Source organism: Pan paniscus, chromosome 3 (assembly GCF_029289425.2).
Source record: "Pan paniscus chromosome 3, NHGRI_mPanPan1-v2.0_pri, whole genome shotgun sequence".
NCBI classification, from domain to species: domain Eukaryota; kingdom Metazoa; phylum Chordata; class Mammalia; order Primates; family Hominidae; genus Pan; species Pan paniscus.
The window spans coordinates 24,129,515-24,155,817 of NC_073252.2; the positions used below are offsets into that span (position 1 = coordinate 24,129,515).

A 26,303-nucleotide genomic window follows, 5' to 3' on the forward strand; every position below is an offset into this window, starting at 1 on the left:
ACTTGAAGTCTATGTTCTCTGTAAGTGTCACTACCAAGTGTGGCAAAAATCTGGCTGTGGGCCGTAAATTTAATTTAAATGACACACATTTATCGATTGCAAATTGGAAATCCCAGAAATCTTATAAAAGTGATTATTGTAAATTAATTCAGTCCTCCCACATAACAAAAAAGAATTTATTCTTCCAATGAGTAAATTAAGGTGAGGTTGTATATACATGCATTCTTTTTTTCTTGTCTATTTGTTTTGTTAAAATTCCAGGAGGTTTGCCATTCATAGAAAAGTCTGTCTGACCACAGGCACAGTCAGAAGCAGGAATTCATTACCATGGAAGGCTGCAGAATTTCCTCCAAGGAGACAAGTGAAAAAAAGCAGACACCACGTAAATTTGTGGATTGGGTTAAATATGTTCTGTCCCTGAGGCAGTGGAAAGATAGAGGGCCCCTTTGTAAAATGACTCACGAATCTGGGAAAGTACTTCAGCTCCTAAAGGTGAGCAGAAACTTAACCAGGAACGATATCCACGAGGTTCTGCTTCTCTTTGGAATATCTTTGAGTTAGCATTCCTTACCACCTCTCTCTCTATCCGAACTCAGAGTTATCAGGGCTGATGGAATTTTCCTTCAAGGTACTTTGAATCTGTTCCCTGAATGCCACCCCCTCTGCTATCACCTTGTCCCTTCCCTGTACCTGTATCACATTGGGTTTGGAATGCAGCACTGCCTGCTGTCTGATTTTCCGTATTTCCTACTTGCCTACACCTCTTACGACTGTCAGCATTATCACTCTTAAATACCACCTCCATTATGTTGATCTGCTAAAAAATCTTCCATGACATCCTACTTTCTAAACAGACTCTAAACATTTCCAACTGGGTTCTCATGACCCACCGTAATTTTGTACCTACCTTACATCCAAACTTACTCCCACTACTGCCATGTTCCCATTAATATGTATTTTACTTTGAGTAAACCAAGCTCCTCACCTCCACATCCCGTCTATGAAAACGCTCTGCTCTTCTCTTACAAGGCTTTGTGAATTTATTCTTGCTGTTTATCTCCTCAGCTAGAAATACACATACATACACACACATATATATGCATGCATATATGCATACACGAGCTTGCAATGTTTGCAAATTGCAAATATATATATAATCCTATGTAGGTACATATACATATATACATATACATGAATATACAGTCTTGTATTGTTTTCGAATTGCTAAGACCTAAAAACATATGCATATACTTGTATATTTGTATACACAGCCTTGCATGGTTTCCTAATTGTTTTACATTTGTTCATTTTGCCTCCCAAACTAGATTTAAAGTCCTTTAGGACACAGGCCTTCTTTTGTGCTTTGTATATAATCTTCACATTACCTAACGCAGTTCATTCTATCAATAAACACATGAAGATCAACTCACTCATGCAACAAGTATTTGTTGAGTTCTTACTTTCTGCTATTTTCTGAGAAAATATCTAGAAAAATGTCAGTGAACAAGACAGGCAGATTCCCTACTCCTCAAATGCTCATGGTCTGTTGAACTGCCAATATTTGTTATTTTTAACTTTTTGATAGGTACATAATATATGTCCATTTTTGCAAAATTTAGAATATAACTGAAAGCCAAATGAAGAAATGTAAAGTATCTATATTCCCACTAGAATAACCAAGTAGCCTTGAAAGCGTCCACATTCATTTCCTTGATCGCATATAGCAGGATAATTTACACACAAATACAAAATCACCACTCACCCTTTTCTGCTACAAAGTTCACAGTTTCAGGCTTCCTGAGAGTTCCAGCAATGACCAAACATGAACGCTGGCTACAGCTGTGAGAGTCCTTCTCTCCCCATCAGCAAAGGCAGGCCTCAGAACGTATTACAAGTAATGACCTAGAGACGACTGCATTCTCACTTGCCATCATTCTAACGAACCCCAAGTAGCTTCATTCAGAAGTAACAGACGAATGAATGAAAGATGCCCATTCAGTTGTATCATGGAGGCATTAAAGCAGGTGTTAAAATAAACCAGGGACAAGGTTGCCCACAGTGACCCAGAAAGGCCAATATGCTATTTAAACTAACCCCATGCCATCCATCTTTACAGACTGCTGTGCTGTAAAAGTAGTCCTTTATTCTCCTCCTTCAAACAATGCACAAAGGCAACAGAGGGAAGGAAGTTATGTTGCAATATTCTGAAACATAAATCTTGCTACCAGCCGGTCCAGGGACGCATCCTGTTTTCCTTACACATGGATCAGATTCACTGGAGGCTGTTTCCTCTGAGCCTTTTGCTTTGTTTTTTAAAGTGGCTTCTGAATCGTACCTGGTCACCTGCATTTACACATCCAAACACAGGTTGCGTAAGCAGAGAACATTGTTTGCGTGTCCAGTTACTCAACCAACATGTGCCATTGCATGTTGCTACCCCTCTGCCAACACCCAGAATTCCCTTTCTCAAATTGTGACATTCAGCTTCATTTTTTATCATTATTAAGTTTGTGATGTTAAATAAAAATTAAACTTAGATTCAAACATATGGAAGAAACAAAAAGAAGAGATACATAATTTACTCTCAACATTTTAAGACTCTGCCACTCTATTATATATCCCTAAATCCCACTTTCTGCTTTGATGAGAATTCAGTCGATGGCCAGTTTCCAGTGGTGTCATTGACGTGCTACTTGAGTCAGGGAAAAGCATTTAACTACTCAGTGCCTGATTTTATTCTGGGAATCCAAAGTAGATAATGCTTGTTATTGTCAGATCAGAGACAGCAGAGCCCGTGACTGTTTAACTTGCTCAAGTACAAGGCCTTCTCAAATGTGATGAGGCAGGGCTTTGCAAATTGGAAGAAGGTGAGTGCAGGTGAAAAGTCCACTGTGAGTGGCCGGCCCTGGGAAGGCACTTCCCTGAAATGCTGCTTTGGTAGAAGCAACACAAACCTGTGGCCATGAAAGAGTTATCTGGTTTCATACGAACCTTCTTCACAGGGAAGACCCAATTTTAGAATGTCACCTGTGCTGAAAACACACTTTCCTTTCGCATTATAGAAAAGATGCCTGAGTTTAACACTAGAGGGCAAAGAGTGGAGGTGTCCTCATGCCATGCAAATACTCCTCAAGCTGCTGCTCTTGGTAAGGGCATTGCCACATATGACTTTACCCTTTGCCTCGATAAAGAATGGGCTTTGTGACATCAGAGAAAACTGTTATGGGAACTTACCTAAACAGTCACTTTTGCCCTCTGACACTAAGAGAATACCTGACATATTAGTCCTGGAGCCCCAGGCATCCCGATATCGTTATATGACTTCTCATTCTTTATATCCAGTAGCTTACTATGTCTTCTCTCAGAAATCTGACCAATTAATCATTAGTAATTTATAAAGGGGAAGCCTGTGACTTTATTTAAAAGCAGGGTTTTTCAACTTCAGTGCTTTTTTCACTGGAGGCTGAATCATGTTTTGTGGTGGGAGCTGTCGTGTATGCTGTTGGATGTTTAGCAGCATCCCTTGTCTCTAGTCTCTACTCAATAAATGCTCGTAGCATCCCCTTGTCCCCAGTGATAACAACCAAACATGCCTCCAGACATTGTCAAATGTCCCGTGAATTGGGGTGTGGGGCGGGGACCAAAATCGCCTTTGGTTGAGAATCATTGGTTTAAAATGACCTAATGAGAGATTAAATTAAATGAACTTCTGTTTTAGAGTGCTGAAAATAATTTTATTAGCATAGAATATGATACAGGGAGACAAAAAGGGTGGCATGGCATATATTAAGCACCTACATGTAGATAATTAACTAGATGCTGAACCAAGTCTCCTGAAGGTATAAATGCAAAGTACCTCTCACAAATACCACAACACAAAATATAGGGACATAAAAGTTATGGAGAAAGTTGTATTTTTTTTAAAGTAGCCCACCAGAGAGGCACTGACTCCTATGCCATCTCCCCTACCGCTAAGTTATTCTCTAGCCTCTACAAAATGCATGGCATTCACCTGATATGAAATAGGTGATTTTTAGATAAGAGGTCTATGGAGATGGACATTTTTTAAAGCACTGTTTATTTAATGCAGCATGACTTAGAATGGGCCTGTAACTTGACAAGTGTACTGAGTGAGGAATGTTCAATTTACCAGTTCTAACTGGCCAAGTCCTCACATGAACTTTCTAAGACCCGGCTGAGAAGCCTGGGAAAGTAGAACTAACCACAACCTTCAGTGTTCCCTCCACCTTGTTCTGTCTCCCCAGTCCAAACTCTACTACCTTAAGCATTCTTCTAAAACCCACTTAATCTCCAGAGGTATTACAAAATCTCAGCCATCGGCAGAACCTACAGCCGTCTCAGCTCACCAGCTAACTCTACCTCCGTGCCAACCAACACTGAAAGGAAAGATTCTGTTCTATTTTTAAATATATTGAGCAAAGAAGCAGCTTGATATGTCTTTGTAAAGGATGACTGTCACCCAAATTCATGGGTTCTCTATTTTTATCAAGGATATAAACTTTGAAGTCCGATAAATTTGGGGTTCAAATCCCAGGCCTTTATTGTCAACTGTGTGATTTGGGGAAAACAAATAACCTCTCTGAGTTTCAGTGTCTGCATATGTAAAACAGGAATGATAACAATAGGACCTAACAATACATTGTTTTCACGGATAAGTGAGATGACATATATGAAGCATGAGTATACCAAAATGTTGGCCATTATTGTCATTACTATTATTGTTATCAACATTAATATATTCATCATTCTCTCATGATTTAACAAACATTTATTCAGCATGTATTATATGCTGGGTTCCAGCAAAACTCAATTAATATTTTAAACTTGGCTTTCTTAAGACTCAGATTTCAACCAAATAACATGGAAGTATAAGAAATGTCTTTGCTGATGAATAAGAAAAGTCCAGCACATAGTAGGTGCTCAGAAAACATTAGATGATGATGATGATGGCACTGGCGGTTGTGATAAAGAAAACTAGCCGATATGTCATCCTTCGTTTAATTCACTTGCCAGAGTACTCACTAAATGTTTGTTCCTATAAAAAATAATGTATTTCAAGTAAATGAGTACTGATCTTGTGGGAGAGAATTCCTTTTCTCAAAGTAACACTTTAATAGGAATAGATTAACATTCTTTATTATAGGGTAGGCTTATAATAAGAGTCCGGAGTCACAGAGGTAATTCTTGCTACTGAAAAGTAAATGAATTTTGACTGATTTATAAGTATACAGTAGACTAGTCAAGTTTAGCAATTCCCATTATATAAAGAAATTAGAGATATGAACCAAAAATATAATTAATAATAATAATCAAAAGAGCTCACCTAATTAGTAAAGCAAACAAAGGTAGACATCTACCCCCTTGGTTAAAAAGAAAGGCCTTCTTATTTATTAATTTATATGAGGTACCATTTATTGCTCATTCTTTCTGTGGGAAATAGACAGGAATAAACAGGTTTAGACTTTTGTTCTTCTTTGTCACTAATCTTTCACAACCCTTTCGTATTTCAACACAGTTTAACTCACAGTTGTTGATTCCTAGTCCCTAGTTGATTTATTTTTTAAATCTTTAAAAAAATAAAAATAAAACATTTGTTTTCCAAATGCTGTTTTTTCATAAATTAGAAAGTATGTAACTGTGATGAAAAGTCTTTGGATGATAGCAAAGTAAGAACTCATTATGCATTCAGGTCTATTACCATGTTAGTCTGGCCCAAGCCAAACTCAATGAAAAATTAATGTTTCCAAAGGATGTCCTTACCTCAAATATGTTTGAAGGCTCATTGTTGTACTGATTGGATATTATTTCTGATTGGTCACTGCACCACTTGAGTCCACCCAGAAAGCTGTCTGTATCCAAGTCGTTCACATCTAGTTCAGAAAGATCAAGTTCAGGAAGATCTGGGCAAAGAGGCTGGTCTTCACCAACCAGAGCAGCACACTGCAGGAGGCAGAAAAAAAAATTTAAAAAGGCTTCCATTAACCACAGGAATTTATTAAACTGCAATAGCATGTGATAGGAATTAAGCCTAGTTAATTCAACTACACTACCAAAGCTAGTTTCTGGCACTTTAATCACCAGGAAAAACATCCTAAAATCTTTACTCACTTGGCTCCTGAAGGATAATTTCCCTGCTTTATTCCATCCAAAAGCTACCTCCAAACACATGGTAAATACCAAGCTCCACGAAGCTTTCTCTGATTCTTCCAGTTAGAAATCAACTAGATATTTTTGGACCTCTTTGTACAAAATCCTTGCTACCTGTTTGATAGTTACTGCTTCCAAAGTTTTAAACTGTCTTATAGTTAACCATAATACAAACTTGATTTTACCTCGGAAATTTTATCACACATAATAGACACTCAATAAACTATTACTATATGGAAAAAGAACAGAGGAACTACACTAGGAAAACTTTTCTCCATTTACACTCCTTTTAAGCATTATAATCCAAATAATTCATTTAGCAACTAATGATGCAAAGCCCTTTGACTCATCTGTGGTTCTCCTGAATTATTATTTAAAACATTTACTCTTATTTGACTCTTCATGACTTTCTGGACTTCATCCTTAAAGGCAAAAGCAAGTTCCTTAAGACGAAAGACAAAAATCATAATTTTTTTTCTATATGGCTTTTGTATGTAACTTGCAAGATGTGTGTGTGTGTGCGTATGTGTGTGCACACATATGTGTGTGCACACATATGTGTGTGTACGGTTGGAATCACCTAGTACCTGGAAAAGAAAACTCACAATAGCATACCATCACTATATTTTGTTCATTATTTATGTATATCTAAACTGTGCTCTATGTGAATTTAAAATAACTATTTTTGTTTAGAGTTTTAAAATAATTTCTACATATTGAGAGGTTTAAAATATCTCTACCATGGCTGGGCTGCTTATCACCAAGATTATTGTAGATTGTCAAAGCATGTCATCCCCTTACGTGAAATAGACAGTCTTTTTAACTGTTTTACCATGCGGCTTTTGGAGGCAAGTGGACTCCCCTTACCAATGAGGTGGTCTCCTAAACTTGAATTGGCTACCTAACCGCTAATGTCAGTCCGCAGACAGTAAAGAACACTGCAGGAACTCCTATTGCAGGGGTCTGGCATTGCCAGAACAGTAAGGACTTCATCCACCTGTAAGTGGGGGTGTCTAAATCAGGAGGCACACACTGACGCAGCACCCTCATGGCCCTGCCTTCCAAGGTCGGGAGACATGCTGTGGAATTGTTCACATCCAGGCTGCAGTTAGGCATAAAACGAAAGATGCTCCTTGACATTTACATTTTGAATGAAATAAGTTTTATGCAGATTTTCTTTCTCAAGCACCCCTGTTATCCCTGGCAGGGATTCCTAGCAGGCCACATTACACAGGTCATATGCAGCAGTGTGATCAAAAGCAACACGCTGAGAAGTAAGTACTGGGTAATGGAGTCAGCAGTTGGTAAGGGGAGGATGGGGCGAGACTGAAAATCATTGCCATCCTTCTCTAAGACCATTGGACCCCAGTGAGATCCCTGGCAGCAGGGACAAGGGAATGCAAAGAAAGGGCCCTCCTCACCATCAAAACTCTTTCCTTATCATTTTATTGGTCTTTCCTTTTATTATCTGAGTTAGCCCAAAATTACAGATCAGTATACTTGACAAGGCATATAAGTAACTGGAGGCTGGGCTGAAGAGATCTCGTTCTGGTACAATGCTCATATTTGGTTGTGGATGTAACACTGCCCAGACTCCATTCTTGCCCACACAGCTGATCCTCCAAGCCCAAACACACTATCTTAACTTGTCCTCAATGTCACCAATTCAGAGATGGGGGAGAACTTTTTCAACGGTGCAAGATACACTAGGATTTTATAGGGGAATAGTATTTAAAAAAAAAAAAAACATGAACAACAAAAATAGCAACACAAAAGTAAAAATAATCAAGAAAATGTAGGCTGTCTACATATGGCTTAAGTTCCTGTTGTGAAACTTAGGAACCAACCATGTTTTGGAATGCTAAAGTGGCATACTGATTTGTGGACAATTTCTTGTTGTCTCTCTCTTTAACTGCCCTATTTGGCATGACTTGCTCAAAACCCTTTAACCTTCCATAAATATGTATTTTTAAATAACTTTTGAAAACCATTGAACAGACCAGCTCAATTTGTTGTATTGGTGCTATCTTGTCATTTACATATTCCTTTCCTTCCTCTCACTTGTTCGCTCGTGCGCTCTCTCTCTCTCTCATTTTGCTTTTATGTTATGGTTGAGAAAAGTGCATGTGTTCTTGCCAATGTTGACATGCTAATAAAATCTGTGCTTCTGAATGTGGCATTATCCTGCTAATCTAAAACACATTAGTGGTAGCAAGTGTTCCTGTTATTAATTTATATTTGGCCTTTGGACAATGCCAGACTTAACAGTCCAAGCCCTGTAACTGTCCTCATCTGACATGCTGATATTTACTGTTTCCCTATACCTCTGTAACAGGTGTGCTTTATTGCAATTACACAGACACATTCTACTGCCTCTTTGCAACTATGACAGGTATTTCACAACTGTAGCCTCAATTTTATAATAAGATTTAAGAGGATAAAGCAGTCACTAAACACAAAAGGCTAATTATTGTATGTTATTTCACCCCAACAGACTTTTAGTTAAGGAGCAGACAATAAATTAGCTTAACTGCACTGATGATAATGAATCATTATAATTAAGTATAATTCTCCATTAACCTTTTGGAGGTTTTTGTGCCATTGATGGTAAATTTTAAAGAGAGAGAGAGAAGAAGGAGTGGACTTGGCCACATTAATTATATTAATGAAAAAAGAAACTTGGTTCTTAAAAAAATTAGTTAAGACAGGGGAAAGGGGGTGGAGAGAGGGGCAGTAAAGAATGACAGTCTTAGTGGGGTGTATGTCATGTGAATTGTCTCTATCAATCTTAGTAACCTTACTGTACATCACCTTCATTAAACTGTGAAACACGGGGCACTCCAAGTAGCTATAGTGATATAGGCCTATATTAACCAATGTACTACCCTGTCATTATGTGCAAAAGGGCATAATACGTTTTAGGATGACAGCAAACATTAATGATTCAAAAAATGAAAACTGTCAACGCTACCTGCTGCTCGTAATATTTTATACAGGCGGAGGTGATTCCCAGAGCCGCTGCCGTGTAGGCAAAGCTTCTAGCAGCTAGCTGCCTATAGTGCAACAGAGAAGTGACTGGCCAATCTCAGCCGACTGGCGACTCTATCCATGGCTGGACAAGTAGCCAAGACCTTTCCTCCTTAAGAAAAAAATTTAAAGGCCACTATTCTAAATGCTTCTGATGTTTATTTGAAAATGACTGCAGGAATTCCAATGATTAAAATAAATCTTCCTTATTTCCATATGATCTAGTTCCTCAATCAACTCCTAACAGCATCAGGAATAATACATGATGGAAAAATGAAACTACAGCAGCTGAGACCCACAGTGCCAGCCAGACAACCACCCACAGGACACTCCGGCTACTCAAAGACAATTAGGACTTTGAAGCCACTTATAACCCTGACTCATAATGGCTACAGGGCATATGAATTATCCATATCTATTCCGCCTTACCAAGAAATCAGAACAAGATAACAATTACAATCCACAAATACGATCTACCACGGCAAGGGAGGGCAAATGGAGCCAACATTTGCAAACCCAGCAAAGAGTTAAGAATCCCGGGCATGCCTCGCTAGATAGGAAAAATGCATTCACAGACGGCCTTGGCCAAATTATTTTCACTTTAGATGTGTATCGCTGCACCACATGGACATCTTATTTAATCAAATCACGTGTGGGCTTGATCCTCCCCCTTACCCTACGTGCCCCCAGCTACCCAGAGGAAACACTCGCAGTCTTTTGCCAGATTCATTGTTAGCAGCTGGGATCCTCCATGCAATTCAATTCGAGTCCATCTCACCAGAGTCCACAGAAAGTTTCGCTTGTTTCCCAAGTTGCCCAAACTTTCCTTCCGAGAGCATTCCATTGTGCTGAATGCAAACACGCCGAGGTCTTCCGTCCCCCCACTAGACTCCAGAGATTACGAGGAAACTGCTTGCGTTATTTTCCCCCCTGTATGAATTGTAGCCAGCAGAGACTGTGGAATTGATGTATTGCTGTCTATTTTTACACTAGCAGCGAGCAGCTCCACACACAGTCCTGCATAAACTCTATTCTCTCTCAGCTTCAGGCAGCTCTCCGTGGTACAGGAAGATTTAACCATTGGCTTCCCTGCCACCGACGCGAACGGAAAACCTTGCACTGCCAGGCGTTTCTTTTTATTAGCTGGCCAAATCTTTCAACCACGTATAGGAGTTTTAAAGGAAGCAGCATCGTTGTTTTGTGTTCTGTGGGAAAAGCAATCTAAAATAGCCCAGCAGGATTATTTAGGATTTTGTAAGTTCTCTGTCTGATGAACAGAGAGAGAGGGGGGAAAAAATCCGGACTAGAGTCAAAACGGACTATATTTGAACACATCCATTTTAATATTTTTATCTTCGTCTTATTATAAATAGAAATGGCATTTTTCCAACCAGGCCACTAAACACCACTGGAAAGACTTCAGCTTCTGATTCATATCAATATCTTAGAGCATAAATATTGCATATGAGTAGAAACAGTGCCAAAGTCACATGGAAAGAGTTTCTAACTGCAACAGATACTGATGACAGCAGCTAAGCTTTGATTTGCTCAAGCCATCTCAGAGCCACCTTAAAATAGCAAACTTATTGGAGTTAAGATAAGATTGAGATTCTTCTAAAAGCTCCTGCCTGGACTACTTTCCTGGCTCCTCTCTTTGCCCAAGCCCATCCCCCCTTACAGGAATAATAGCATCTGAGGGAAGCGTCAGTCGTGGCTGCAGCGCCGAGCCCTGCCCCAGCTCACCTCGATGTCACTCCATACAGACTCAGAGTCCTGGTTGCACATGTCCCACGCCATCCAGCTCCTGAATGACGCCAGTCAAGCTTTTTCAACTCCAATCCACAGTGACACAGAGCACACACTCATGCAGGCAACCAGCCCCTTACTGAGAGTGAACTGAAGGCACCTGTCTTACTACAGTCCCCAGTCACATGACAAAGCTATTAAAAAGTAGGCTGGGCTGTCACTCACCCAGCCTCCCTTCCCCTGTGCAGCTTGCTGCTCTAACTCGTGACGTCATTCAAAGGCAGCCCTCTGCTTCAGTGAAGTAACGCTTTAAAAAAAAAAGAAAAAGAAAAAGAAAAGAAAGAAAGAAAGGAAACACTTAGACTTTTGGAAGCTTCAAGCATCATGCTGTGATTAAAGCCGGCTTTGAATGCCACAGACTCTAAACGGAGCCCTGGCCATATAATAACCAAAATCCCCTGCAATCTTTTTTTAATTTATTTTCCTTCCAAAACAAGCAAGTGGCAAAGCTCCCTGTTTCATGACAGAGTAACTATATTCTTAGCTAAAACGTGTATTCCCTAAGAACTCTTTAATTCTAAGATCTCCAAGTGGACTCAAGCTCAGTTTGGGACTAAAGCAAGAGCTTATCACATGATGCATTTTTATGAGACATTTTCTCATTGAGGGAGTGTTTGAAAGCGCAAATGGGGCTTTTTTTTTTTCTTTGCTTGTTTAATCAACAAAATAGCCTGTATGTGTTAAGGTATAAACAAACTCCTCCACGCAGAATTCGGCTGCCCCCATGGCAGTAGGGAATACCAGCTCCCGAAGAGTTGCTGCAGTTTTCTTTGCTCCATATAAGGAGAACAAGCCACAAAACCCCATCCTTTCAGCTTCCTTCTAATTATTTCCATTTCTCTCATAGGCTCCCAGAAAACAAGTGTTAGTAAATACAGTCGCTGCTGCTCTGCTCAGATCAGCTTAGATTCCCGGCTCCTATTTTTCATACATGTAGCGTTTCCTCCCTAGCTGCCTTAGGGTGCCTTTTTGAATAAACATTGAATTCCAACCCTAGTGCCCGGGGTTGTGTAGTTTGTGTTTTGAAATCAAGAATGTCTGTGAACTGAGGGAAAAATACCAACACACTATTAGCAGAAATATTCAATTCCTGAGCTTTACTTTATATTATTTTTCAGCTTGTACCTTGAGACAATGAGGGCTAATGCAGGTAGGTGCAACTGTTTTATGATGACACTACATATTGAATACATAACAAACTCAAGGTACTGGACACAGTGGAAAAACACTTCCTGTAACATGACAGTGGTCTGACTTAACCCTTCCAAGTTCCCAGGAGATGTACACGTGTATGTATCTGTGTGAATAAACATGTTTTCATAAAATGTTAAACCCAATATACTTTTAGAATCAGCTCAATTCTTTTACTTGATAATAATTTACCTGAAAACAATCCCCCAGTTACCTAAACATAATTTGTAAAGCACTATTCTACTGAGGTCAATTTACACTGTTCTTCATTGTCCATCTCCTGAAACAGAAAAACATGGTTATTTGCCCTAACACATATTTTAAATATTAAATTGCTCAAATATTAAAGTGAAAGAAAGAACAAAAGAAACAAAATACCAGCAGACTGCTGCTTCTTTCAGACCATACATATTATAAGAGATTTGTGTGCTGTGAGAGCTGCAACAAGTTGCTAGTAAATTCCCAAATAACGTAAGGAAGTTGACAGTTTATCATTACTGGGCATAAAAAGGTGGCCAAGAGCTTTGACATTTTAAGTTTGCTGAATACAGTTCACCAGCACATTTTCCCTTTTACAAACAGCAGAAAATTACTGTAGTTTTAATTTTCTAATGAAAGAACAGGAAAATACAACCTCGGGAATGCTTTTATACAAGCAATTAGTGGCATTACTCTGCACTCCCCACAAAGAAACACTAATTTTCTTCCCAATTATATTCTGATTTAATGTAAAACTTCAGTAAATTATTAAAATTCAGGACAAAGGTCATTGGCTCTGCCCTCAACGATCAACTGTGAAATAATATTGGTCATCTGGCCAAGAAGAGTCAATGTTTATTAATTATTATCATGTGATTCTTCCATTGTGATATTCACTGATACATTTATTTGTGTTTATCCAATGCTAGATATTCATCATATTTTTGAAACCTATTCACATCTTTTAGAGATGTTCTTTACATTAGAACAGGCTCGTTATAATTTTTGATATTCTAACCTGCCCAGATTGTATTGTTAGGGTTTTCTTATTTTTTGCCATCTAATTCTACTTCTAAAAAATCAAATCAGCACATGCACTGAAACCAGAAGTGATTTCAAATACACTTGTTTTTTCTTCACTCTCACTATCACAAAGAGGATGGAATTCAGAAGTAACAACATTTAAAAGACTCATAAACTACAGTATATTGCATTTCCCCCTCAAATTTCTATTACTGGACAAATCAAAATTAAATAGATTCCTAGGACAAATTAGAGTGCTTTCCACGATATTTTTTTTTTTTGTCTTAAAACTACAGCTGTAATGAGAGGGATGTTTTAGAGGTTTTATAATTTTGTTAATTAACTCTTCAGATTAAATTTTTTCTTCAGTCCAGTTTTTTTTTTTCTTTTCTCAGGAGAACTTAAATGGTTCATTGCTCACCAACCTTGGTTTTTTTCTGGTTCCCCGGGCCATTTCTCTATTTAATTCTCTCTCTGCTTTGACTATTTCTCTTACTCTCTACCCACAGCCCTCCTTTCACCCCTTCGTCAACTCTGTCTCCAAAATTTCCAAATATCTGGTTTCAGACAACAAGGATCTATTGAAACCTTACTGTGTGCACAGCCATGTATCACAAGGACTGCCAAGAAAGCATATGACATGGACACAAGAGAGCTTACAATTTTAGGGGGATGACAACCCTTAAAAATGGGGAATAATTTGGTATGAAAAACCAACGTCACTTGGATCAACACCCAGATTCCTCTTCTACTGCTTAAAACACACCCTGGTGAGGTACAAGTTCCTTTCATTGACCACTGCAGTTCACACCCAAATCAAACCCATTTTTTCTCAACAATAGAAAGAGGTATTTATTAACATCTGCTGAGTGCCCCTAATGTTGCATATCTACACAGAGCCTACATTCCATCCTGATAATTTCTCCCCTCTGTAGTTCTGTTAACATTTTCCAGGGTTTCAATATTAGTAGAGGCAGGAGAATCTATCTCGAGTTGCTAACAAAGAGAAAAAAAGAACCTCAAGAGAATAATTCAATTCTCTAACAAATACGTTGACTGAAGTGTATAACATTTGGGTTTCCTTCCTCACTCCTACTCCAAATTAAAGGCTTTTCCCATCCCTCCATATTTCAGACAACTGCCCATTTCTAAAAATTAGAATCAAATTCAAACCCTCAAACTCAAAAACCTCAGAGAATAGCAAAAACAATTGGTTTTGTTGTCTATATTGAATATAGGTGATTTCAGAAGCAAACACAGAAGAGCTATTAGGATAAATATATTTGTTCATTTGTTTTTATAAGTTTATAAGTTTTTATTTTAATAAAACAACAGAAAACTACCAGACTGCTGCTTCTTTCACATCATACATATTATAAGAGATGTGTCTACTGTGATATCTGCAGCAAGTTGCTAGTAAATTCCCAAATAACGTAAGCAAATTGACAGTTTATCATTACTGGGCATAAAAAGGTGACCAAGAGCTTTAACATTTTAAGTTTGCTGAATACAGTTCATAAGCACATTTTCTCTCTTACACACAGCAGAAAATTACTGTAGTTTTAGTTTTCTAAATCAAGAAAGAACAGGAAAATACCACCTCGGGAATGTTTCCATATACACTATTTATACAATAACTACATAAGAATATATGTATGCAGAAACTTCTCAAGAAAGAAAGGTGGAAAGCAAAACATATACAGCAGGCCACGTATGGGCTAGACATTAAGATCAGCACTTCATATACCACATCTCAATCAATTTAGTCCTCCAAACTATCCAATAAAAATGACCTGTGTACCCATTTTACGATGGAGAAAAATAAGGCTGGGCAAGGTTTGGAGGGCAGCTGGAAAGAGCATGCAAATCGCTGAAAGCCTTTCTAGGAAGAACTAAAGTTTCATCCGTAAGAATAATAATCATCCTCAAATCAAAGCCATAGCAAAGACCCTGGAGGCAACTTTATAACTGAGGGACAGTCTACATAGCTGGAAACCAATATTCCTGGGAATGCTGCCTGCCTAGAGCATTCGTCCAGAAAGCAAAGGGGCCTGCCTAGAATTGCTAATATTTTTCAAGTTAATCATTGTTAACAGGCATTCAATTGCTTGCTTTTAATTCCTAGAGGGACTAATTGATCCTGATACCCCACATCAGTTTCTAAACACATGCTTTGGGCCTCTGGTTAGAAGCAGAGACTGCGTAGAACACAAAAGTTGGTAGCAGGATAGGATATAACAAAGACTTCTATTCTATAAATACTGTAAAATTAAACCTCATTTTGCTTGAAAAAAATGCCACAGTGATGTCCATGTGAACAAAGAACCTTTGAGGAAATAACTAGAGGAAAATCAAGACAGCTTGAATGTCTCCTAGCATTTATTTTTATTTTTTTAATAAACAAGTTATGATAGACAACCTTAGCAAAAACATCTCTCATCTCCAGTAAAACCTTCTGCAGACCGGCTCTATGGAACTGAGTCAGCCTCTATTTTAATTTGGACCTCAAAATGTGCTTTTGGTGTTTTTCATATTAAAACAAAAAATAACATGAAAATTAATCTGAGTTGCAGTCAATTGGACTAATCTAAACTTAAAGCAACAATTGTGCTTATTAAGCACAGAGATAAGAGATAATAAAAGGCTGGTTAAAATCTGATTTTGTCTGATGTTCAACTCGGTTGTATTTGTGAATCCACATTTTCATTTACCTTAATTATTCCAGGTTAATTTATCTATAATGCAGACAGTTATTGATTATTTAGACAATAAATGTTCAATAGGATTATCTAGCAATTTTTTTAAGTGGAACTGAACAAGGCGTATTACATATTGTCAAATTTGGCACTATTTAAAATTTTAAAGTGCTACAGAACTTCAATACATAATATAACATTTCATTTACTAAGAAGGATTTTTTTTTTTTCACACTAGCTGAACTTAGTAAGTGCCAGGGAAAATTAAGGTACACAAATTGTTTAACTGAAAAAAAAAAAAAAAAGCAATCAAACCATTCCCGTGATACTTATTTTTTAGTGCTTGAGTACTAATTAGCTTAGCTTTTCTCGATCTTAGAGAAACAAAACAAAACAAAACAAAACTGTATTTTGCAAATAGTCTCAAAAAGGTAACAATAAATATATATATTTTTTTCTTTTTCTTTTTCTTTTTTTTTAATACCACCAGGCAGAGTCTTGGAAGGATTTTTGGTTATTTGACTTGTGTTTCTGTTATGGGTTTTTCCAGTGCTTTGATATTTGAATTTTGCTCTAGCAAAACTGATATGTATATACATATATCCCAAACATGTCGGAGAGGTAGAAGGGAAATAAATTCTCATCTTAAGAAGCAATTAGCTTTGAGGTCTAAGCTCAATTTTGTGGTGACAGATAAACTCTTACTTTATATTTGCTAGCCCAATTAGACACAAGACTTTTGAGAAAACATCCTTAACCAAGACGACCGCTTCTAGGATTGACCTCTACATTTAGCAGCTCAATCGAAAAATAGATGTCAGATACTACTGGTAGGATTATACTGGGTATAATTTTTATACAGAGCAAGCAGGCAATATATATTCAAAACTTTTAAAAACCTCATAGACCTAGAACATCTACTTCTAGAAATTCATCCTAAGGCAATAATAAGGGAATGTGTACAAAGATTTTTCATATTAGGATGCCCAATGCGACATTATTTGCATTATTGAAAACTTGAATGCAATGTGAATATCCAACATTAAGTGACCTGGTTCAATAAATTATAGAGAAGTATGTGTGTGTGTGTGTATATATATATATATATATACACACACACACACATATATATTTAATATTATCATTAAAATCTGTTGTAAAATATATTTAATAGCATAATGGGAGAGTGTTCAAAATACATTAGGGTTTAAAATAAAGCTTGAAAAAACTATAATCATGAAAAGTTTACCTGTAAAAATATATCCTCAGAAAGAAGAAGAGGATGAGGAGGAAATATAACAAGCTGTTCGTAGTGGCTGACGACGTTATAAGTACTTTTTACTTTCCTTTATGTGAGTGTGCCTTTCTGTAATTTTCAAATTTTCTCTTATAAACATGCATGACTTTTATATTCAGAAGAAGAAGAATTATTCAGTTTTGAGAGGAACAGAGAGATTCAGTATTAAAGCCATGCCTGCTTAACATACTGGGAATGTAGCAGATAGAAATAGCCCCTGACGCCCAATATTATATCTCAAATATTCATCATATATTTAAAATGAAGCCATTTCTGCCTGTCATACCAAGTCCAACAGCTGCTCCACTTAGGATGCAAAGATCATAAGCAACACTGAGGGAAGTTAGTACCTGGTATACTTAGAAATCCCAGAATTATGGAGAGAAGGAAGCTATCAGCTCCTATCAGCTTGCCTCAGAGGTAGACCCAAAACCACTATCCCCCAGACACCACTACCATCTTCCCTTTGTTTCTCAATCTGAAATTTAATCAATTGTTAAGTCAATTTTCTCTTTAAAAATCTTAATTAGCCCGGGTGGGGTTAAAGAAACTTCATTCATTTATACAATAGTAAATATTTTTAAGAATGATATAAATAAATAGGTAAGAATAATTCTCGAGAAGAAGGTCTACCAACTAACTGGGGAAAAAAGGAGGGGCCACCAGCAAAGGCTTAGAGAAAGAGTGTTTGGAGACATGGCTTCCACTGGAGATGATTGAAATTGATTTGACCAGGAAAATGCAGTCCCAGTTTCAACCCGGTGACATGCAAGTAAATTTCTGGAACACAGCCCATCCCTAAATGTGAAACAACCTGTGTAAATGCTGCCATGTTGCAGCCCCATGCTTGGGCAGAAAGCTCATGTTTGGCTTCTCAAATATCACAAGAGGGGATAACTCACTTTCTTTCCCCTGGAAGGTCAACTATATTCATAGGAATGAAAGCTTTATATCAGCCAATTTGATTTCATGTTCTCAAATTTCCTGGGCCTTTTCTGCAGATCATTCTTCCTACACATGAGTGTTCGTTATTTTGACCATTAAGAATATTTGTAAGAAGAGGGGTAATGAGGTTTAAACCAAAGTCAGCCAGCCTTATGAGATTTAAGGTGAGTACTGGAGACTCAAGTCTATCTGACAGGTGGAGTCACTTTGAGGATCTTGATTCAGCCCAAAATGAAAGGAAAGTGCATGGTAAGAAGAACATGGCCCTCATTCAGCTATGTCACTTGCCAGCAATTCGACTTTGGGTGATTCATGTAATGATACTGAGCCTCAGTTTCCTTATCTGTCAACAAAGATGGCCAGATTCAATTAAATCAAAGATCTCTGCCAGATCTAAAATGCAGTGATGTGCCTGTCTTGACAGAGACAGACAACTCAGGAAGCCTTCTTTGCACAGGGTAAATCCAAATGTCTCATTTCACAAAGATACTGGAAATCAGAGATATTGTACAAGAAAGGCAACTGGCGCTCAGTGTTGCTGAAAGAGCACAGCTTCATCATTTTCCTTGCAATACAGATATTTAACCACTCAACGATTCTAGAAAAAGAATACTAGAGAACTTGTGTAATATAATACTTTCAACCACAGGTATTGGCTCTGAGAAGATCAGCTTCTTAGAGACCAGCATTTCTTACAAAGCTGAGGTAGCTGTCCAGAGAAACAGTGGGCTTTCATCTTGTTTATCATTAATTCTGGAAAGTAGCACGAGTCATATGTAAGACCGAGTCCCTGCATGCACAGCAAGTGTGAAAACCACACAACTGATGTGGTAGTCATTACAAGTGATTTAGAAATGGTGTCACCCAGAGAGAGAAGATTTAGAAAGAAGGGTGGATATTATATTCAGGGTTTTGTAAATAAGAATAAGGTCTACAGCAGCTAAGGAAATGAGAGCTTAAAGTAACATCCTTTCCTCCTAATATGAGAAGACCCTCCTTAAATAAAAAGCTCATTATATTTGGTAAAAGATTGTACATATTTTTAATTTAGAAGGAATCAGCTGAGATATTCATGTAGGGTGTGGAGGGAGGAAAAAAGGTCATATGCCTAATATTTTACCATAACAGTATTAGCAAATGTATTAAACCAAGACCATATCACAGGATAGCGTTTCCTTTTCAACTTTTTCCTTTGTACATACAACTCTATTGAGCAAGAGGTAGAAGATGTATGCTTTGATGCCACCTAAGACCAACCAGCTTGGAGGTTTTCCTTTAAGGTTGAGTGAATTAGTCATAGGAAAACTAACTTCTCTACCAGAAATTAGGAGAGGGAGCACTGACAACATAGGAGTAAGGAAAGTATGACCAGGTAAATGATAAACCTCAGTCAGGACAATGCCTTGATAAACCCTCAGCTATTCTCACACAATGCTGGGTTCTCACTAGCAGTATTCACTGGCATTACATTCACATTTTCCTGCAACCAGGAAGAAGAAGCAATAAGAAAACTAACATAGGAAATCTTGATTCTGTGCTTGTGAGACAATCTGCAAAAAGAGGTTGATGAGAGATCCATTTTAAACAAGCCAAAACCTCTATTATTCTTTGAAGGGCCCAGATTGTACTTTGCACCAAGCAGGTGATCAGAGTAAATTCTTTCTCTACCTCTTTTCAAAACAAAAAAAACATCTTTAACAATTCCTGAGGTGGGTATTTTTTTTTTTTTTTTTGAGACAGAGTCTTGCTTTTTTGACCAGGCTGGAATACAGTAGTGCAATCTCAGCTCACTGCAACCTCTGTCTCCCAGATTCAAGCTATTCTCCTGCCTCAGCCTCCTGAGTAGCTGGGATTACAGGCGAGCACCACGACGCCCGGCTAATTTTTTTTTTGTATTTTTAGTAGAGACGGGGTTTCACCATGTTGGTCAGGCTGGTCTCGAACTCCAGACCTGATGATCCACCCCCACCCCCCCGCCTTGGCCTTCCAAAGTGCTGGGATTACAGGTGTGAGCCACCGCACCTAGCCCCTGAGGTGGACCTTTCTACCATCCATGTTAGTAGATCCATTTGCATGCAGGCCACCTAAAAACAGGCCACACCTAACATTTTGTACAGCCATACAAAGCCACTAAGTGGGAACTCCCACCTGGGGCTCTCCTGTGGGTATGTTCAGCTTGTGTGCTCTCTTTGTCTTCTCTATGACATCATTCAATGTCATTTATTACGTAAAACCACAGGACAGGAGTGATCTCCTGCATTGTGTTATGCTTTGTAACTGCTGACGCACCATATTTCAGCTTTGTTATTTTGTTTTAGCCCGAATCACACAAAACTACGGCTAATAATTTTCTAGGAAAAAAGCCATTTAAATATTAATTAATGTGAAATAAACCTATTCATTCCACTTAGAGTATTATGGTTGTTAGGGATTTTATACTTGAAAGTATGGCCAAATATATCAATGAGAATTAATGAACTTCTGCTACACACCAAAATGTAGATAAATCCCAGAAATGTAATGTGAAGCAAAGGAAGCCAGACACACATAAAAGGTGCATACGTTATAATTCCATTTCTATAAACCACAGAAACAGATATTTAACCTAGGCAGCTACAAATCAGGTGAGAGGTTGCCCTGGGTGTTGGTTTGGGGCAGGGCAGGGAGAACCACAGTCAAGGGGGAGGAGGCTCCAGCAAGCTAGTTAGGGTTTCTTTCTTGCTGTCTGTGCTGGTTACATGGGTACATTGTTACTGACAATTCACTGAGCTAAACTCTTATGATATATGTACTTTTCAGTATCATATACTTCGATAACAAGTTTAAAATGCATAGAAAAAAAGAGAAATGAATGTTTCTATACCATAAATTTTTGAACTTTGCTGCCTGTCCAAAAAAAAAAAAAAAAATTCCAAATGTCCAACTTACCTCCTTAAAGGGGCCCTTAAACCACTTAGACAAACAGTCTTGGAGCAGAAATCAAAGGACTTGATGTCTAGGCTTGTTTGTCTGACCTTGGACAAAGCCACTTTAAGTTTCTCGATCTATTTCCTCATCTATCAAAAAATAGGATTACATATTCTCTGCATTTATTTCTTGAATAAGTGAAGTGAAGGAATATTACAACTCTTAAATTTTAGTCTTTCTTCTTGGTTCAAAACTCATTATTGAACGGTGTCATTGACTTGGTTGGAAAATGTGTCCCTCTTCTCTGAGAGCATGGACTTTGGGGTCAGTCAATGTAGATCTGTTACTTATTATCTATCTGTAGGAACTCAAGACAGTTACCTAAACTATCTGAACCTCAAGCACTTCATCTACAAAAATGGAAATATAAATGCCTATTTTACATGGCTCATGTTAAGGTTAAAGAAAATGCGTATAAGCCAAGTGCTTGGCATATAATAGCTACTCCATAATGATGCCTGCCATTCATGTTTGACTGCTTAAAACTCAATGTAAAATCAAGCAACGTTACAGTAGATGCAAGTCTTTGCTCTTCACCTGCCTTCCTCACCTAAGAAAAATAAAGATTTGGAAACCAAGCACATCAGATGTTCTCTTTAAGTCCTATAGTAAGTCGACTTTCTATGAGGGACAGTGTTATCACAAATTGTAGGAATGCCAGGTGCCTGTTTGTTTCTCTACTTACCTAAAGAAAAATAAAATCCAGCCTCATACCAGTCCTGAGTTGGCACTACATCTGAAGAGACCAGAAGCAGCAAGTGAAGAAAACAGTTTTTGTTTCCATTAGGCTAGCCACAAAGTTATTTGAGCCAAAAGTCTTTCAAGAATTTCTCTGTTAAGAAATAAGAAATCCAGCTGGGTGCGGTGGCTCACGCCTGTAATCCCAACACTTTGGGAGGCTGACGTGGGTAGATCTGGTGAGGTCAGGAGTTCGAGACCAGCCTGACCAATATGGTGAAACCTGGTCTCTATTAAAAATATAAAAATTAGCCAGGAGGCCGGGCACGGTGGCTCATGCCTGTAATCCCAGCACTTTGGGAGGCCGAGGTGGGTGGATCACAAGGTCAGGAGATCGAGACCATCCTGGCTAACACAGTGAAACCCCATCTCTACTAAAAGAAATACAAAAAATTAGCCAGGCGTGGTGGCAGGCACCTGTAGTCCCAGCTACTAGGGAGGCTAAGGCAGGAGAGTGGCGTGAACCCGGGAGGCGGAGCTTGCAGTGAGCCGAGATCGTGCCACTGCACTCCAGCCTAGGCGACACAGCAAGACTCCGTCTCAAAAAAAAAAAAAAAAAAAAAAAAGTAAGTAGCTGGGCATGGTGGCATGCGCCTATAGTCCCAGCTACTCAGGAGGCTGAGGCAGAAGAATCGCTTGAATGCAGGAGGTGGAGGTTGCAGTGAGCCGAGATTGTGCCACTGTACTCCAGCCTGGGCAACAGAGTAAGACTCCATCTCAAAAAAAAAAAAGAGAAGAAATAAGACATCCATATGGTGCATGAAAACTGACAAGACAGCATGAGCTTGGGACAATGAGAGGAACCACAAAGTATCAAATTGTATTTTAAATGATGATATCTGAAATACACACAGAAGGAAGAAGGGAAAACAAAGCCACAGGACAAAACAATTCAATATAAAGTCCATTGTACCACCAGTGGGCTATCAACTAAATTGTCTTAGCATTCACACTTCTCGCAAATTTGTGATCAATCATATAATCGCTTCTTAAATTGATAAATGACATAAAGGATACATTATATTTTGTCTTAGATATTTAAGGGTTTTTTTTTTTTTAAGCAATTTTCTGTGTAGTGAAATGCTGGCAAGTTGCTAAGTCCAAAACTATGCCAGCCAACGCAGTAGCCACTAGCCACATATATGGCTACTGAGAACTTAAAATGTGTCCAAACAAAAATTGAGATGTTCTACAGATATAAAATATACCTGGAATTTCAATCTGAATACAAAAAATAGAATGTAAAATATTTCATTAATAACTTAGAGCTATATGTTAATATAATATTTTGAATATATTAAGTCAAAGACATTAAAATTAAATTTAAAATTTTTAAAAATGTAGTTACTTTACAATTTAAAATTAGATGAGTGATGTGCCTAGTATTCCTATTTAACAGTGCAAAACTTTAAAGTTTTGCATTTGGTCTTCAAGTAACCTATATCATAGATGCATATAAAATTTATAAAATCAGGAAATTTCAGAATTATTAAGGGAAAGTAGAGCAGAGCCCCAGCAATGCACAACTCCAGGGGGTGCTACTCGCATCACAATCTGTCAAAAGTGATCCTCAGGACTTCACAGGGCTTAGCCTGCATGGCCCTGTATTGAATGATGTACAATCATTCTCCCTATAAAATCAGCAATCCCTTCTAGAACATCCCTGGGGCAATCCCATAAAACTTTTCAGCACCCTCCACATCTGTTGCAAAACATATAGAGAGTAATAAGACAAAAATACATAAAGTGAGTGGAGAATAGAGCTGACCGTACTCTAGGATGAAGATGGCCAGAGCAACACCAAGTATGCAAAGTCTGAGATATATACAAGGATGCAGTGTTCTCAAGAAGGCTGTTTCCTTCCTAGAGACTAGAGGCATTTTTCAGACGGTAACATTCACTTTAATTACAAAATGCACCCGCCTCTCTCTTCCAAGGGAGAAAAGCCTGTTGTTGCATTTATAATGTAGCTTTAGTTTTTGATGCCAAAAATGATTCAGTAAACACAGTTATGTTATGATATACTATTTCTTATTCAGTACTCAAATTAATCTCAAGGCAGTGCTGGCATTAATTCAATTTGACGCCTGTACTTAGGATTTCACATAGGTGCCTTCATCCAATTCTTCTTTGCAACTAATAAAATCTTAATTCATGGTAATATATTTATTTCTAGTTCAGTTCATGTTAAGGAGTGCAGTACTTTACAGAAAACTAATTAATATCAATCATATATTATAACACTTTTAATGGTTCATAGGAAAATCCTACACTGGGGGAAAGATTAGATGAACCAAGGGGTCTTAGCCCATCCTATTTACTCTATTTTTAGGACTTGAGAAAAAAATATCAAGCATCAATTCAAATATAAATTTAATTGAAGGTGTGCATCATAGGACGGCTGGGAATTAAGAACCCGGGTTCTTATCCCTAAAAGGAAATTGATTTGATGTGGCCCAAGAATGTAATTTACACCCTCAGACTGTTTTCCACCTATTTTGTGTAATAACCATATAATTTGCAGTCGGTGAAGATATTTAAATGGAGATGCATGGCATTATTAAAATAATGAACAACTTCACTAATAGCAAGCCTTCTGCAATTGTTGGTAACAATTCTACTTTTACATAATGTTTGAGTAATGTTGAGAGCATCATATTTCTGGAGATTGTACACATAGCCAGCAGGATAGTTTAAGTGTGAGTTCTTGACTATGAGTTCCTGGAGCCATGCAATACAGTGGTCCTCGCATTTCCTTAAGGAGCTACATGTAAAAAGCTGAATTCTCCCCCAGAAAACTGGAGCAGTGGATTACACAACTCTAAAAATCTTTAAAAATAAAAATTAAAAAGAATGCACTAGATCACTTGAAATGCATGGTCATAATATCCAGTCTTCCCAAATTAGGCATTTTATTCACTCTACAACAAATCCTCCACACTGACAAACGAACAGCTTTAAAAAAAAATGAAGTATACTACACACTTCTCTCTTTCTTTTTAGCAATCTACATACAAAACCTCCAAATCTGGTATACACACATATATGTATCTTTAAAAGCCCTCATCACCAGAAATAAAACAAAACCCACCTACCAATAGCATAAAGCCTCCTAGGTGCAGAGATAATGCCTCCTGATACTCACTTTCAAAATTGAATCCATAGATGATAACCCCAACATGTGTGTCATTCATTTTACTGCAGTGCAAATACTGGTATCATGAGATGAGGGAACACTCACAATAAGGGCTTCGGCAGGCCACTTTTTAATTCACAAGGGCATGGTGACGTGGGAGGGCACCTCAGAGTCACTGCTAAATGAACTCCACAATAGGGCACAAATCTGAAACCCAATCTTAGCCAGATACGAACGTAAGAGCAAATATGTACAGTATCATGTGCTTTCCAGCAGCCCTGTGTCTCGAGGGAGCTCTCTGACATCAGCAGTTGAGACAGGTGGTTCCCTTTCCAACCCGTGGAAAATAAAACCCTAGTTCAGAGGCACTAAGTAAATATAGCAGTACTGTAATTTTTCCTTGGTGCACTCTCCCTGTGATTTCTGTCCTATGATGACACTTTATCCCGGGAACCCATTCAGGACATCCATCCATGCCCATAACTGACTGAACATTTGCAAACTGGTTAATATTGACATTAAAGAGAGTGTAGAAGACTCTGTTTTATGGCCCCAGTTGGTAGAGCTAGGGTTTTCCTCCTCTCATTTATTTGGAATACATTGTCAAGTGGCTGCTCAAAACTTTACTGGATTATTTCACCCTTTGTCCCCTGTTATTAATATAACCCAACAGAATGACAGACAAGAGTCAGACCATCTTAAAATCACATGCACAGAGCAGGTCAATACCAATCATATCCAGTTTGAGTCTGAGAGCTAAAATCAGCTGAGATGTACTAAGCCCTTTGTGGTCACAACTATTTGCTTTTGAATTTAAGAATTACTCACAGAAGGGCACCCCATAACGTGTGTATAAAATTACTTAATTCAGCTTCTATTTCCCTTTCTGAACATAGATACTTTTACACTCTGACAGCCGCTGGCTCTTAAAGCATTCTCCTTTTTGTTGTATCTCCTTAGAAACACAAATCTTGTTCCCTGGCAGCGGTGGCGCTAAGTGCTGTACCACATGCCCAAACTAGTTCTCCCTCGCAGCTTTAATTCACAGTAAGTGGCATGAAAGGAGGTCAACCCTTCTCAGAAAACACTCGGAGTTCTTTTCGACTTCAGAATCTATTTTGGAAAGCCCCACTCCCTAGTATGTAAAGAGCAGCTTCCCATTTTGAAATTCTGGCCATAACTATTGACAACTTTATGGAATGGTCCACAAAAGGGCAAACATAGGGATATGATCACACTTTCAACTCTTGATCCTAATTCTCTGTGGATTCTGGAAACGATGTCAGACAAGGAAGTCAACAACCGCCATCCACTCTTCGCCCCCAGATAA

The 26,303-nt window shown here is 38.2% G+C and overlaps 1 protein-coding gene across 5 annotated transcripts in view; it reads right to left on the reverse strand.

The window, feature by feature from the left end:
• Positions 1 to 26,303, reverse strand: part of PPARGC1A (PPARG coactivator 1 alpha) — a 680,601-nt gene that overhangs the window by 86,658 nt on the left and 567,640 nt on the right. For 3 of the 5 annotated variants that reach the window (XM_063603745.1, XM_063603746.1, XM_034958375.3), the window contains exon 2: positions 5,782 to 5,961. In XM_063603745.1, coding sequence (XP_063459815.1) covers positions 5,782 to 5,961 — 180 coding nt within the window. Of the gene's footprint in view, positions 1 to 5,781; positions 5,962 to 10,938; positions 26,110 to 26,303 lie in introns of those variants that run through there. The other 2 variants (XM_063603747.1, XM_003826832.5) reach the window with 2 other exon arrangements.